The sequence below is a fragment of the Gekko japonicus genome, unplaced genomic scaffold, assembly GCF_001447785.1.
Source record: "Gekko japonicus isolate JY-2015 unplaced genomic scaffold, Gekko_japonicus_V1.1 scaffold425, whole genome shotgun sequence".
Lineage (NCBI taxonomy): Eukaryota > Metazoa > Chordata > Lepidosauria > Squamata > Gekkonidae > Gekko > Gekko japonicus.
Genome location: NW_015176464.1, coordinates 94,331 through 111,112, shown reverse-complemented (window position 1 = coordinate 111,112; position 16,782 = coordinate 94,331). Strand labels below are relative to the sequence as shown.

Genomic DNA, 16,782 nt, shown 5'->3' with positions numbered 1-16,782 from the left:
TAAGACCCGAAACCAGTCAGAAGAGTAGAGGCAGGGGAGAGAAGGGAGGCGGAGCCTTCTGGCGCTAGCCAATCACCGCGTCGCTCTGGCTCGGGCGCAGACTCTGCGGTTCACAGCCCATATCGCCCCCAGAATTAGACGAGGGAGGGTTGAAATCTTTAAATGCATTTACAGGCTTTTCAGTGTTTTTTATACGCCGCTTTGTAAAATTAGCCTGACATAGGTCCCGGTCACACGGGCAGGAAACTGCGGGGGGGAAGTGTGGCAGTTTGCCCCGGGGCAAACTAAGGCGCGGTTACCTGATCAGACCTCCCGTGGAGGTACTGTGGAGGTTCCGTGGGAAAGGAGAGGTGCCGATCGCAGAACTGTGTAAAGCTTTCATCATCGTTTGTAAAAGTGTTAGTTTATTATAATAGGATACTTATTTAAAGCAAATAAGCAATCATTCTGTATTACATTTGATTCATGTGAGAATCACACCTTTGTTCAGCTGGAAAGTGGGATAAAATGGGTTATCTATTTATGTGCTATAAAACGCAGGAAGCTGCTTTATCACTTTCATTTTGCTTCAGTCGTTTTTATGAGTACGTGTGTATTACTGCTATTTATCTTTACTCTGAAATACATCTCACTGAGATCAATGAGATTTAGGTGGGTAGCCATGTTGTTCTGAAGCAATAGGACAAAGTTTGAGTCCTGCGAAGTATGTATTGCACACAGAAGCTTATGCCCAGAATTAAACTTTGTTGGTCTTAAAGGTGCCACTGGACTCAAACTTTGTTCTGAGATCAATGAGAGATTTATAACTAAATGCCCCAAAGAATGGCAGCTTTTTCTTGGAAGCAGCCTTCATTGAAGGGAAGGAATCTATCAATCTATCTATCTATCCATCCATCCATCCAGGGCTTTTTTGGTAGAAAATGTCCAGCAGGAACTCATTAGCATAATAGGCTACACCCAGCAGCAGAAACACATTAGCATATTAGGCCACACCCCTGACTGCACCACTCATTAGCACATTAGGCCGCACCCACATGCTACCAGAAGTGTGGTTATCCAGCCACACCTACCTTTTGCTTGTTATTCTGTTTACCTTGTTTGTTGTCAAAACCCAGGGCTTTTTTTGTAGCAGGAACTCCTTTGCATGTTAGGCCACGCACCCCTAATATAGCCAATTCTAATGAGTTCCTGCTGTTGGGTGTGGCCTGTTATGCTAATGAGTTCCTGCTGGGTGTGGCCAACTTCCGTTCCTGCCCCAAAATAGCTCTGTATCTATCTGTCTGTCTGTCTATCTATCTTCTATCATCCATCCATCTATCATCATCATCTATTTTATTTTGTTGGGCTTCTAGCGCCCCCGCCCCCCCTGCGCAGCAGGCTCAGGGGGGGTTACATCATTCTTAAAAACATACAACACTTTACAAATAAAATATAACCATAAAACAGATACAAAGCAGTACTACTATATAAAAACCTCAAGGGGTGCCAGCAAGACAATTTGCTGTATTGGATGAAGTTCCCATCGCTGTATAGCTGCAGATCTAAACAGTGCAGGGAAAACGGGTGTTGGAATAGAGCAACTATGATGGCTCAAAAGGCTGCTAGACAGAGCTGAGCTAAAGAGCAGAGCAAAGCAGGGGAGGCCATTGTAGTTGGATTGTGCTGCCTCAACTGTAGGCCTGATGGAAGATCTCCATTTTACAGGCCCTGCAGAACTGCATTAGATCCCACAGGGCCCAGATCTCACTAGGAAGACTGTTCCACCACACAGGTGCCAAGAAGGCTCTGGCTGAGGCTCAGTAAATGAAAAATACTGAGACTGGCAATTGATTTCATCTCTCATACTTTATTGTAGGTTCAGAACAATAGCTAGCAATCCAAAACAGTCCAGTGGCACCTTTAAGACCAAGTTTTATTGAGGTACAAGCCCCCCCTCCTCTGCGAGGACAGATCTGCACGTCCCCCCCCCCCATAGCCAGCAATCCAAAACAGTCCAGTGGAGCTTGAGCAGTGGGTGTTGCCTTCTGACACACTTCCGATGATGTCAGGGGGCGCATATGCAACTAGGTTATGCTAATAAGCTATGCTAATGAGCTCCTGCACTTTTTTCTCTACGAAATAACCCCTGAATATTACCCTAAACTGAGCATCTATCCCGGCGCCATGCATGTTCATTTGTTCTACGTTCAACGAGGGTTGTTCCTTCCATGTCGTTGTGCCTAAGACTGAAAAGCGTGCATGGGGCGTAGCAAATACAAATGAACGTACCTAAAATCAACCTCCAATTGTGTTTTGAATGTTAACTTTCTCGTGAAGGAGGCGGGGACGGCAAACCAAACAATTAAATCTAGCGGCCGCCGAGAGAAAACGCTGAGTTAAGGCTGTCAAGCAAGTCACGTGAAGCCTTGTAATAATTGCAATGTTTGTGGTGCATGCAAGCATAGGAAGCGGCGGCGTGTGTAACATATAGATTTGCACAGGACGCTCATTTTGGCAGCGTGTTTTGTACCTGTCTGTATGCGTTGTTAAGGATATATAAAATATTTAGGCATTCTGTAGTGTTATCTATACGTTTTAAATAGCTGTGTTGATTTTCGTCTACCTAATCTAGTCTGATATATCTGTATACAATGCGAGTATGCAAATTAGTGCATCCTATAAGCTGCCTGTTTGAAAGTTTTGGTAGGAGGCGCCTTTGGCAGCATCGATTCGCAAGAGATGAAGGAAACACTGAAGACGGGTCGGTCGGAGGAAGCCCAGAATGGATAAATCATCACAAGATTCTTCAGAGCTGGAGTTCATTCGTTGACTGACCTGTTCTGCACAAAATGGCTCTTTGTTTTTGCGTCCTAAACCAACTTCATTTGAAACGTAAATTCAGAAATGTGCTTAGATATCCAGGAACACAAGGGCTTGTTGCAAAATACTTCGTTTTACAGGATGGTGTTAACAGATTAAAAGGTTGCAATGGCCACTTAAATAATAGTTCCGTGCTTTATAGAGTTCTTCGCATTGATCTTGTGGTTATTCTTACAATAAACCTGTAAGGTAGGTCACTACTATTATCCTCCTATGGCAGATGAGAAGTGGGGAAGGGGGTGGTTTGCTTAATACCACTTGAGTTTTAAGAGACAGAGGTTGACTGAGGGACTTCCTGAGTTAAACACTGCTGTCATTGCTATCCTAAGGCGATTTATATCCTTCTAAACCCACTGACTTCAACAGGCATATAAAGGTGTGACTCTGCAAGTCTCTTGGCTGCAGTGGTACAGTAGAAAGTGGCTGTTATCATTTCCCCTTTAGAACAACTGGTCTCAGTGGTTGAACTGGTCACCTGGTTCAAACTCCCAATTTTTCAACACTATAAAGATGTAAACAATTCTACTTCTGGGTGACTGGACATTTGTGATAGATTTTTTAAAAACAAAATAAAAGCTGCAACCCCAAATACAATTATTACTAAGTTTCACTGAGCAAATGGACTTGTTGTAAAGGCATTAAAAATCAGTGTACAAACTGCCAATGTAAAGTATACGTTATTATTTACAGCAGAGCAGGCGTTAGATCAAGTTAATAAGATCTGGAGCAAGTGAGAGGGGAAAAAAGATTGTATCAGATTGTAAAGCAGTCAGGGTCCAAAAAACTTGACTGTGGCAGTCCAGTCAATATTAAGTAGCTTATGTTGCATAGCTCCGATTTATTCTTCTGTTCCAGTGGTATTCAAGCCCTGAATATACTTTAGTGTAGGCTGCAATTAGGCTCAGAGTAACAGCCAGCTGTCCTCACTAACAGTGACACCCTAAGCAGTTATACCCTTTTAAAGCCCATTAAAGGCAACGGACTTAGAAGGGTATAGCTCTGCTTAGGATGGCACTGCGAGTCTCATTGAAAAGCTGGTGTTCCATACACCTCCTTAGAAAACATTAAGTACTACATAATGAAATCATAACAAAGCTTGAGTCCAGTGGCACCTTTAAGACCAACAAGAGTTTTATTCAAGGTATAAGCTTTGGTGTGCACGCACACTTCTTCAAACCAACACAGCTGACCCCCTGAATCACACTGAAAACATGTTATCATTTACTGGGGAAGCCTATTTTGACATGTCTGGGTCTGCTTCGGACAAGCACAGTCTTGTAGGACTACAGCTACTCTTCCATCAACAGGGAAACAGCGAGTTGCAACTTTCCTGATCATGGAAGAATACAGCACACTTTGATGTTTAATGCTAAGAAGGCAGAATCTTATAGGAACAGCTCAGTGTAAGTCAACCAGAAACTAAGAAAACCAGGCGGTAGGTTGCAGCACTTGCAACTGTTTTTGAACCCCCTCTGATATTAATAAAAGTGAAATCTGGAACTGAACACTTTCAAGTTGACTTGATCCTCTTATGGGCAAGCCCAGCCTTTCAGAGTAATTACCTCTTGCTTGTTATGAACTGCCAGGCTTTGCATAGCTCTGTGACCTCAATCCTCTGCATTGGTCAGTGTCACAAAGGAATGCTGCCTATGGCCTCTGCTCATTTCCCCTCCACACTCTTGGAGTGGGAGCAAAATCTGAATGTGGGCCGTCCTTTATGGCAGGTGGGAGAGGAAGCTTAAATTGTCTTCACACAGGCAGCTGTGTCTTTTGAGGTGAATATTAGGTTGGGCTTGTTTTTACTCCTATTCCTGTGTGGGGAGCCAGGTCCAACATGACCGTGGGTCCCAGTGAAGCTGCTGTGACAATGAACCACAGCTCAGGTCAATTTCTTCCTACATATATCAAAGAAATACAAAGATCAAGTCTTTCAGAGGCTTCAATAAATATGGGAAGTGGCTCCAAACCTCTTTGCTAGTATGGTTGTCCACAGAACATTCTGCAATTCTAGACTTATCTGAACCGCCATTCTATTCAGCCTTGAGAAGAACCAGCTCTGTCTAAATCAACTCTACAAGATGTTTACCCAAATGCACATTTACTGTCTGGTCTGCCCAGAAGCCTTGTTTGTTGCCAGAGCAACTTGCTGAGTAACAGGCCGAAAAGAATGTCACAGTGATAACACTGCTGGGAGCACTGTTTCGCATGCCTGTACTGCACACTGGCTTGGCATAGGACTCCTTATTTTGAACCAGAAAAGGAAATAAACTATTCAAAAATTCCACAGCTATAAGAACTGATATTATCACCTATTACAGTGTGGTCACTGTATTAATTTTGTACACCTTAGAGCTTTCATCTTACTGCTAAAAATCTCCATTTCACAATTATTGCTCCTTTCCCCTCTGCCTGTGTATATTCTGCCAACTGAGAATGCATCATAAAAAGTGGGCCACCTCTGGCTTCTCAAAGGTTATGCTTCAATACATCTTTAAGGTGCCACAAGCCCTGTGTTTGTTTTGGTGTAAGAGTGGCACAGAGCCCTGAGACAGCCATCCTTTCAAAAATGTTGAGAATGACGACACATTCAACATACATGAAACACATTCCACGGACATTAACAAAATGAAGAGTTTAGCAACACAAAACTGTTTATTATTTATTAAATGACACAAAATACCTAGATAACAGACTCACTCTTTTTAAAGGACATGTATTTACATTATTTACCAAAGAAGAGACTTTCTGTACCCATCACTGACTTCTTATGAAACATTAAAAAGGGTTGGGTTTTTTTGCATTAAAGGACGCAATGCTGACATGCCCCATTTGCAAGATTTGTGTTTTAAGTTGAATATTTTTATGCAGTGAACAAGCACAGCCTCATATTCTAAATGGCCTTGTGAAAAGGCTTCTGAAAAGGAACAAGTTTATTTCCCCTCCCACGTCTGCCCCCTCCCTCCCCCAAACTCCAAAGGTACTCTTCTGAAGAATTTACTTATACAAAAAGTATATTACATTTTTGAATGCTGCTGTACTCTTACAACTTTAAACTCTTCAAAAAGGAGATGCTCTTCCTATTATATGAAAACACTAAAAATAAAGAGTGGTATTTTCAAATGCACAAACAAAAACTTGTTTTAAAGAGAAAGCATTAGGACAGATGATATGCTCAGAAGAAGTTAAGGAGACCAGGACACACATACACACAAAACGCGCACATGCGCAAAAGACACAAAATGAGCATCTGAAAGATCAAAAAGATAAAACCACAGCTAAAGTAAACTTAACAATTTTCTACTTTTTTATTAACTATATGTACTTTGGCACCTTTGTGTAAGCTATAGAACAGAACAATCTTTACAACACATTTGCCGTTAATTTTGAAACAAAATGATCACTTTTATTTGTTTAAACCTGCCAAGAAAGAAAGAAAAATAATCCATTTTGGGTATAAAGATTTTTTTAAAAACCCAAAAAACCTAAAATATTTATCAGAATAAATTGTAATTTCTTATAAATTAGGCTGCTATAAACTGCATGCAATAGATGAAAGATTTAAAAATTTATGGCCAGACAAGCTGTGTGGGTCACAGTCTAAGCCCACTAGAAAAAAAGTGTATATACTATAAATATATTTATGGCTCAATAAAGCAGGCACATGATCCCAGCAAAGAAGTTGCTGAACAGTATGGCTGGAAAGTTTTTCTTTTTTGCCAGACTTATCACCAAACCAGGGAGTGTGTGTGTGGGGGGGGAGATGATCTTGTCATATTTGCTTAGAAGGAATGAGGACAGAGCTGTATGCTTGCTTCAGGTCTAGTCTGAAGTTCTGCTAGTGCTCTTGTTACAATATTAAGCACTGCCTCTGGAAAACATTGCACAGAAATGCAATAATTAAATAGAACAATCCAAATTGTCAGCATATTTAATGCCGAGATACCCATGGATACAGGTGCAGGATCAAAATACTTCCTAGTCCAAAACTGCCGGTTTTGAGGTGAAAGTTTATTTTAAAAAGTTTAGAATAGCTTTAAACAAATGTGTTCAAATAATGTAATTTGTTTTACTGCACTCACACACCAAATGGTATTTCTTTAATCTCCATCTGTCCCCCGTATTTGACTTATTTTTCTGCCAAGCTTCTTTACCATACACAATAACTTTAAGAAAATGTTATTCAAGGGGGGATGACAACTTTAGAACTGTCACAAACCATGAGATAACAGAGTGTATGAAATTGGTACACAAAGATTTTAAATGCCTTTCCCGTGACAAATTCCTTGTTACTAGTTCCCTGCATGCTCAACCACACTCTACACTCCTAGTAAGATTACTCACTATCCTGTATGGTGCAGCCTCTAGTACTTAAACCTCCATGCGAGTAATATTACTTCCCTGCACAAGATGATCATGCCAGTAAGGAGATGACTAAATGTTTCCACAGTTGGGGGGGGGGGAGATAAAAGATAAACTAAAACCTGAAGGTGAACTACCGGAACATTTTTTGTTGCCGGGGCTGGTTGAGAAGACCTGTGGAAGGTCAGTGCCGATGGGCGACAGCTGTTATCAGTATTGCTTCATGCAGTGATAAATTGCTTCGCTTTTGTTCAACAGGAACCCTGACGTTTGAAGAGAAACATTTAGAACAGCACAGGTTTTAAAGCCATATTAGAAAGGATCCCCTAGACACAATGAATACAATACAGTACACAGCACAGGGTCTTCTCTAGTCTGCTGGATGAGATGCTCTGAACAGCTAAACTAATGCTTCTTAATCTATAAATCAAGAATTAAAAAAAACAGGGGGCACCCTGCTCCCAGATCAGAAGTTTTGAAAATTTTTTTGCCTTTCACAACTCTCCTAGAACTGTGTATGCCCAAAAAGTGGACCAAATCTCCAGATTCTTAGCATGTATCCTTTGCTCTCCTAAATTAGGGAGGACTAGGGGGCCTAGCAGATCCATCAGGCCTTAAAACTGTGCTACTTCCAAGCAAGGGTGCAATATTCGGGGACATTGTGATAATGGGTTAAAAACAAAGGATTTGGACTATGGGGAGGAGGAAGCGTTGATCCCTAATGTTTGTTCTCTTGCAATGCAGTATGTGTATGTGTGGGGAATCCTGAATTAACAACTGTGACATTGTCCACTTCTGGGTTTGTGCTGTTAGGATTTCCCTCCTTGGGAAAAAATAAAGGGGAAGGAGACAGACATTTCCCCATGGCAGCTTTTATAGTAATGTTTCCTTTCCTTTCTTTTTTCTTTGCAAATATTTGGGAATGGAAGGTGTATCACCAGTCTAACCCTTAGTCTTCCACAGCAGTCTTTGCAGCACAAACCCAAGCTATTAAGGATGCCAACAACAAACAGGGATAAGCCATTTAAATCTCAGACGTCCATTTGCAGCGGTGCAAATTCCCTTTCCAACAGTTGCAGAAAAGTTTTGGTATACTCAAAGTACGGTAGAAACTTTTGTTATTCTGAGGGACAGTCAAATCCATATAAGGTTTTGCTATCTGATAAATACATCCAATAATGCTGTACAGTAATTAAGAGATTTGCATGCAGTTTAAGCATTTTTTTTAAAAAGACTACATTTTTGTTAAATTTTACCTTTTTATTGTTTTGAGATGAAAAAAGGGCTGATAGCCTTGCGCTAAAGAGAGACTTCCTCTTTAGATCTGGGGACCAATAGAATCACAAAGACCAGGTACTTCCTTACAGTTTTCTGCACATCATACCAAATATCATGCAAAGAGTTCAACAGCATTCTTCTTAAAATGTAAATACTACTCTTTTAAATGGGCATGTTAAGCCACTGAAAAAGTCCATTGTACTATTTCCCACCCATTACGTTGCTTTCACTCAGTCATTGGTAGTAGAAAAAGTTATTTTAATGGGGCCAACAGGCTCGTTTATCCACCAGCAACCAAGTAGAACATCAAGTGTGCAGAAAAGGAAAACAAAGGCCCAATGTGTGTGTTTTATGCAATGTAGTTGTACTGGTTGGGATTCTCCTTGTCTCTTTCCATGTAGTCTCTGTCAATTAGCGATTCTATTCTCTTCTTAAGGTCAGCGGGCTGCAAAAGCAATTCAGAATGTCAGCAACTGTTTTTATACCCATTTTCATTAAAAATGTAGTATTCAACCCAATTCCCTCAAGGTGTGCAAATCTTTATAAACAGAGGACATTTAGATTCGGAACCTCATCTTAATTCATAGAACAGGTGGCTGTCAACATGCACTTCCCATGTCTACAGGATCTTTCCAGGGCTGGCTCTATAAATGATGGCCTCAGGCACTGGCTGGCCACCTCTGACACCTTGCCGGCACCACTGCGTCTCACTTCTCACTCCCTGCCTCAGCCCAGGAGCTGGAGTAGCTAATGCTTCTTCCCTCCATGCTAACCTGGGCATCTTTAAACACAGCCCAGCAAACTACACACACCCAAAAGAGCTTCCTGAACTTGCGTAACATTCCTCTCGCAGGTGGAAGCTGCAAGCACCAACAGCTGAGCCGCTGTGAGATCTTTCTCTGTAGGAGGACAGCATCTGACACCACAATGCACCAAAGTATGTACTTTGAGTAGACTGTGCTGGTAACGCACCCCCAGAAACTCAATACCACCCTAGTTGATCCTATATTACAAATCATTTTCACTGTGGCTAAATCACTTGACGCTCTAATATAGTAAACATTCAAATGAAAACTGGGTGGTTTTTTGGGAAACTGCTGAGTTGAGAGTATTAGCAACATACTGCTGACTCTCTTACCTTTACTGGGAATTTCAGCTGGTTGTACACCTCAGACACAAGCAGATTGTGACTAAGTGTCTTGCGCATTTTCATGATTCTCACAATTGCGGCATCAATTTGGTATTGCCGATCCTGAAAGACTCTCTCTGTAGTGCTTGCTTGTTCCTCCACCTGAGCATGCCAAGAGAAGAGAAAAAATGGAGAAGGGGAGGGGAAAAGCACATCTGGAATCAAAACATATCTACTGTTGTAGATTCAATTGACTGTACATTTTGGATAGCCAAAGTATTGATGTTTACCTAGATACTATACTTAGACTAGGAAGTGTCAGTCACATAACCCAAGATGAAACCAGTGTTCCCTCTAAGCTGAGTTACTGTGAGCTAGCCCACAGGTTTTTAGCCTCCAGCTCACACATTTGTGTCTTAGCTCAGGAAGGATGGCTCCAGAGCAAACTAATTTATGTGGCAGCCAAATCGCTCGCTCACAGCTTCAATGCCAGCGGCTCACAAAGTAAAATGTTTGCTCACCGGACTCCACAGCTTAGAGGGAACATTGCAACCACATTGCATAGGAAGAGAGAAAATTCTCTACATGTTCAGAGTCAGTTCATATGCTTCAACAGCCAGTATGGTATAGTGGTAAGTATCAGGCTAGGATCTGGGAATCCCAAGTTCAAATCTGGTCTGCCATGGAAGCTTGGTGGGTGAACCTGGACAAGTCACACACTTTCAGCCTAATCTATTTTATAGGGCTGTTGTGAGGATAAAATGGAGGAGAAAGATGTAAGCTGCTTTGGATACCTGTTGTGGAGAATGGTGGGGTATAAATAAATAAATTAAATGGAACTCTTACTGTAAACATGGAGCCCATTTAAAAGTAGAAGGAAGGACATAAACATTCATTATCAACTCAAAAACTTGTCTACAGAGGAGACAGCGCAAAGCAAGCTCCGATGCCTAGAACAAAACATGAGCTTTCTTTCCAGATTTTATTCTGGAAGGCTACATGATAGGGTACCTGACCAGGAAGAAAATGGGAGCCAAACAGGATATTAAAACTGCATCCAACAAGCCAGCTGGCAGGAAGCTCTAGCTCTGACTAGCAAGGATGCACTGTAAACAGGTACCCAAACACTGTAAGCAGGTACCCAAACAAACCTACATACATAATAGGTCCAGTGTCATTTAACACACAACACAATGTGTTTTTCAAATATCAAATATCCTGCTGTCTGGCATCCCATCCCCAAAAGGAGGATTTGGGTAGACACTCCCACCACATCACCCAAGCTGCTTAAGACAGGCAGCTGGACCCAACATTTTTGGTACTGCCCTGCCCTGAGCTGATTTAGGCACAGCCTAGGCTTCCAGAAGGTCCTGACATCTATTACAGTAAACTAAAGGGAAAAACAAAGTAGGTACCGTTTCTTTCATCTGGATTTGATTGATTTTTATCCTGAACAGCTTATGCCTGAAGTCATCATTGCAAGTGAATTTGTCTCCATCTTCCACATCCTTGCCTTTGGGGCTTTTGGTCAGTACTCTTGCCTTGCCACAGGCTAATGACTGGAGGGTTCGCCGTAGCTCTCCATCTTCTGCAACACAAAGAGAGAGAGAGACAGCTTAGTAGGCTAGCTGCCAGCATTCAGAAGCCACAAGCAGCTCCCAATACTAACCAATTCCAGTGGCCTGTTTTATCTCCTCTAAACTGAACTCTTCGCCTTCATTAAACATGAGCAGCACTAGAGTCTGGAACAGGGAGACTTGTAGCTCCTTTTTGCCCTGTCAAGGAGAAAGTGATCAAACATTACAGTGCCAGTTTTGAAAATGTCAGGTAGTTCACTGTAAGATACTTCTATGTCTATCAGAAGGAAAACATATGTGGAAATATTTGACTACTGCCTTCAGCTCTATGCAGGTCAAAAGTTTAGTCAAGGTTTGTTTTCATTAGCCATAAGTTAAATGTTAGAGTGGAACACAAACCATGGTTATGATGTGGCTGCAAAAATCAGGATGCAAAGCTGTGATGTGAAGTGGGTTTAAGAACCATGGTTTGTATTTACCATAGGTAAGTGTCTTATCTGAAGTGATTAAACACTGTTATGACAATTTCCACAAGTTCTTCAGCCTCTCTGCTTACAAAATGTCAAGCCAGTCTCAGTAGCTTCTCTGTGTACACACCCTTGGCTCACCAAGTTTAAAACCATGGTTTCACTGTACTTTATAAATCCAGATCAGAGTTAATGCAAGAAACTACGACTAGTTATGTTTACACCAGGCTTTAAGGCTATACCAAATGTTTTCGGATTCAAAAGCATAATTCTCCTTTGGGCCTATGCAGCCTTACTTGAGGGGAAGATGAAATTGTTCAACTGTCATGTTCCCTGACAGCTGGTGTGGTTTAGTGGTTAGTGCTGGACTAGGATCTGGAAGACCCAAGTCTGAATCCCCTCTCTGCCAGAGAAGCTTGCTGGGTGACCTTGGGCCAGTCACACACTCTCAGCTTAACCTACATCACAGGGTTGTTGGGAGAATCAAACCGAGAATAAGAGAATTATATAAGCCACTCTGGGTCCCCCACTGGACAGAAAGGAGGGGTATAAATGAATTAAAATAGGATAAAATAAAAAATAAAAAGCTCCATGCATAATGAACCAAAAAGAAAGAATGGCCTTACTTTTACAAGCATATCTAGCTTAGCTAATATAAATGGCTTTTACCTTCGACATTTACTGATATTCCCCCCCTGAAGCATGGAAAGCCTTACACCTGTGAGTATTTACAAAGCAGAAGAATTTATATGGGGGAAAAAAAGAGTTCAAGGGAGCTGAGGAGAAACCCAGAGACCCTGAAGAGAGTTTCAGAATTGGAATGGCCATGAAAAACTCCTGTTATGTTTCATCAGCATTATAATTTCAAACATGCGCTGAACCATTCATACAGACACCAGAAAGGAAAATTACCTCTTTAAATTCTGCTTTGAGTACACAGTGCCCTAATGTAGACTGCCACTGAAGCTTCCTGCCACTGTGTTTTCCGAGGTAAAACGTCTTAAATATCTCCTGCAGTTTTACCATCTAGAGAGAATAACAACATCAACTGCACTCTATATAAATTGATTAACATTTTCTCAACCAGATTTTTTCCTTCTCTTCCTTTTACTTTACAAAAGCTACATTAATATTTCAGTTGAATCTAAGGATGCAATCTCCAGCAGGCCTACTAAGAAGTCAGTCACTTTATTCAATGGGGCTTACTCCCAGGAAAGTATTTTTAGAACTGCAGCCTTAATCATGCAGCAGCTTCTCTTTGATGATATTATTATATACATTCAAATAACACTTTCCCCGCTTTACATCCTTTAGAAAATAACAAGGAAGCATAAAAGAACTGAATCCTAAATCTTGTCATGGTATCTTTCAAACTCAGAGAAATTAAATACATGCAACTACAGTAGCACAAGCTCATGTCTAATTTTCCTTATCTCATTTTATAAGGTATTTTTAATATCCTGCCAAGAGACAGATGCTATCTCAAGACATTCTTGGTACTTGAACACTCGGAAGTTTTGGAAATTATTAGGCAATTCAGTTCTAACTTTTAACCATTCATTTGTATTGGTCAAAGTCAGGCAACAGTAATTCAGTTAGTCATGCTGGCATCTTACCTCTGATGGCAGGTGGACTTCCATAGGCACGTAGGTTGGCCAATAGCCCATAGTCAAGATATTCACCGTGAGTTCAATGTTACCAGGTACATTCTGATTTTGCATATACTGCAAGAATGAAACATAGAAGGAATGACAATAAAGTATTACAAACAAGTAACAGGCATTATTTGTCAGAGCCTGTAAAACAAATCTGAATGATATTTGTATCCTGTTATTCCTCCAAAGCGCTTAGAGTGGCACAAGTGCCCCCCACCATTGTATTATCACAAACTACCTTGATATGTAGTTCAGGCTAAAAGTGCCTGTATTTTGATACCATTTTGATAGCCCTGTGACTATTCATGACAAGCATGAATGCAGCTTGTCATGGTACCTGTCTGCCCCCCCACTCCCGAACATGGAGTGCCAGAGAAAGCTTTCTGGTTTTGTAAGCCTTCAAACAAACTCCAGTTTGCAATACCATCTGAATGTGGGCATCTGGGAAAACTGGAACTTGTTTTTTCCTCACAAACTGAGATTAAACCATGGTTTAGAATCCCTATTTTTGGGGGGGAAGAAACAAACTCCATTTTCCGCAGATACTCACATTCAGGTCATAAACTGGTATTTGTCTGAAACCTTTCAGTCACATTTTGCATGTGAGGGGAGGAGGGACAGGAGTACACAAGCAATGCAATATGCTGTGTTTGTGCTTGTAATGAATAAATAGGTCTTAAGGTCTAAATGAAGGCAGTAGCTTGCCCAAATTCGCCCTGAGTTTCATGGCCAAGTGGAATTTAAATGCAGGTCCCTCCAGCCCTGTTCCTTTACCCACTACGTCAACAAACAGGCTACATGAAAAACAATGGAAAAACAGATTTGGCAAACAGAATGCAAATTAAAAAAAATTAAAATGAGAGGCAGCTACTCCTATGGTGTGGAAAAAAATGAATGTTCGGGAAGGCCCTCTCAAGTGCAATTACAAAAGCTTGTTTTGTCAAAATACCAGAAGCACGGATCTATAGTTATGTAACATAATTTAACACTCGCATGAAAATTACTAAAGAATATTAAAACTGCATTTATTTAGCCACTAATATTTTTAGTAATTTTCATGCAAATATTACATTTTATTACAAAAAATACCAGAAGCACCTGGAACCCAGAACACACTCAGAAAAATGTAAACTGTGGAAGGTTTTGTACTCATACCTGTTTAAATTGTATCATGATGTCTTTAGAAAGTTCCATGTCCTTAAACATTCCTTCAAGTTTGCTAGTGAAAGCAGCTCCACATTCTATAAAAGGATATTTGTATTGAAGTTTCACTTAGCTTTATTTTGTGGATTCCAGCAGAAAATTTAAAAGTGTGTCATTAACAAAAAGAGATTCTATTTTGTAAAAACAGAGCATGCAGGGCCAATTTCCGACTCTCAGATCAAGTCTAGCAGGTAATTATTTAAAGCACTGCATCAAACACCGAGTCCTGTAGCATTTTAAAACATTTTTAAATTTGCGACAGTGACAGCTTCCAATCAGCTATATCCTAATTAGACTATAGCCCATGAAATCTCACATCACAACACATTTCTCTTTGTTAGACCAATGCTGCTTAGAAAATTCTGAGTGACCATGGAGTGGACTGTTATGTTGAAACAAAGGCCCAGCTTTGAGGATGTAAAGCTTAGATTTGTGGGAAAATCACCAGCCTAGGCAGAGGATCACACAGTTAAAACTTACTGGTATTTGCTGATATCAGATGAAATGTTTTTGCATCAATCTGATATAAGCACGCATCCTTTAATGCAGTTAGTATTGGGAAGGTACCCTGGCCCATATGGTTTTGATGTGCATGTGAACTTCTTAGCAAGCACAGGTGTCCCTCTTTCAGAGCAAAAGCAGCAGCTGCTCCTTACGCCCAAAAGGGGATGTGGCCCTGAGCTGCCTGCCCTGCCCTGACATTGCACAGGAAAACTATAAAACACATGGAAGTTCCACATGTCTCTCAGAACTCCTGTATCTACTCTGTTTTCCCACCCAGGCTTGCTCCTCTCCATAAAGCCATCTTTCTTGATTCAACCTTTTGCTAAAAAGTTCCAGGTTACCTACGTACACTATTTGCTTCCCTCTGAATTTAGCTGCATGATAGCTTAAAATCCTTTAACAGAACATTCTGAAAGTCATTCAGGGCTGCTTCATATGACATTTCTCTCACAGAAATGAATCTCTACATAGGAAACATACACCGAGGCATGTGAAGAATGATAAAGTGACCTTCCCCTACAATTATGCATACCAAGGAGCTTCAAGTATGTGATTTCCCTCATACACTGAAAAATGATGGCAGAGAAAAAGTGTGAGGGAAACTGTTCTCAGACCATTTAACTACTTCTTTGCAAATACATCCATGCACACAGCATTTATCACAGGAGGGAAACACAGAGACAACCTGAACAAGGAGAATTTAGAGGACAAAAGAAAACCTTACCATGTTTGAGTTTGGAAAGCATGGATTTCTCAGCATCTACCGATGCACTTTTGCCCACTAATAGCCGCTTAGCTAGATCTTTTTTGTAAAAGGCCTCAAAAACATCCTTGCCTGTAGAAGACAGAAAACTCATTTTTTCAAAAGCCACAGCAGATTTTAACTGTAACCCCCTCAAAAAGCATTAGAGATGAGCAACTAGCAGCTCCTGGACCTCCTGAGGGGAATAATCTAGCATACATACCCATACCCCCACTTGCCAACCCAAAGAAAGAGCATTGAGAGATTGCTGTGCAGACACAGAGGTTGTCAGTAGCTAATCTGAGAAGATGGCAGATGGTATCCATGCACATACTAGATGGGGGGTCGTGCATTTCAAAAGTTGGGGGGAGGTTAGTCATTTTTGCAAGGGTCTTTACACTATACTCGTTATGAGTATAGAAGTGTTCAAATGTATTCAGAGAAATGAACATACTTGATTATTTAACCTATATTAGATCAAGAGAGGTAGTCATGTTAGTCTGTCTGTGGTAGTAGAAAAGAGCAAGAGTTCAGCAGTACCTTAAAGACTTAAAATTTATGGCAGGGCATGAGTATTTGAAGAAGTGAGCAGTGACTCACAAAAGCTCCTACCCTACCACAAATTTTGTTAGTCTTTAAGGTGCCTCAGGACTCTTGCTCTTTTCTACTACCCTGTATTAAGCCTTTACTCTAATCTTCGAGACCCCAACTCAAGAAACTGAGAGGACAGCAGCTACACAATTGTAGATTCTTTAAAATTTACACTGAACCTACTTTCAAAGTTGCTTTTTTGTGTAGCTGCTCAATGTTAAGAGAAGATTTAAGCTCTTACCGTATATGAACCTAAATATAATCATAATTTTATCCAGCATCTTTTCTAGCTCTTCATCAGTAGCCTCTTTGTTGCCTGCACGAAGCTTTGAATCGACATACTTAGCTGAAACAAAAACAGAATTAAGGGAGTAATGGGATCTGAACATGCAAGCCTTTTCTTTGCTCTAGAACAGGC

The 16,782-nt window shown here is 40.9% G+C and overlaps 1 protein-coding gene across 1 annotated transcript in view; it reads right to left on the bottom strand.

The window, feature by feature from the left end:
- Window positions 1-6,361: 6,361 nt before the first annotated feature.
- Window positions 6,362-16,782, bottom strand: part of CUL4B (cullin 4B) — a 43,692-nt gene continuing 33,271 nt past the window's right edge. The window contains exons 13-21 of the mRNA XM_015427073.1: window positions 16,606-16,710; window positions 15,756-15,866; window positions 14,480-14,565; window positions 13,286-13,393; window positions 12,582-12,695; window positions 11,295-11,400; window positions 11,041-11,213; window positions 9,635-9,787; window positions 6,362-8,941 (exon numbers count right to left, since the gene is read on the bottom strand). Of these exons, the coding sequence (XP_015282559.1) occupies window positions 8,846-8,941; window positions 9,635-9,787; window positions 11,041-11,213; window positions 11,295-11,400; window positions 12,582-12,695; window positions 13,286-13,393; window positions 14,480-14,565; window positions 15,756-15,866; window positions 16,606-16,710 (1,052 nt within the window). The 3' untranslated portion in view covers window positions 6,362-8,845. The remainder of the gene's footprint in view (window positions 8,942-9,634; window positions 9,788-11,040; window positions 11,214-11,294; window positions 11,401-12,581; window positions 12,696-13,285; window positions 13,394-14,479; window positions 14,566-15,755; window positions 15,867-16,605; window positions 16,711-16,782) is intronic.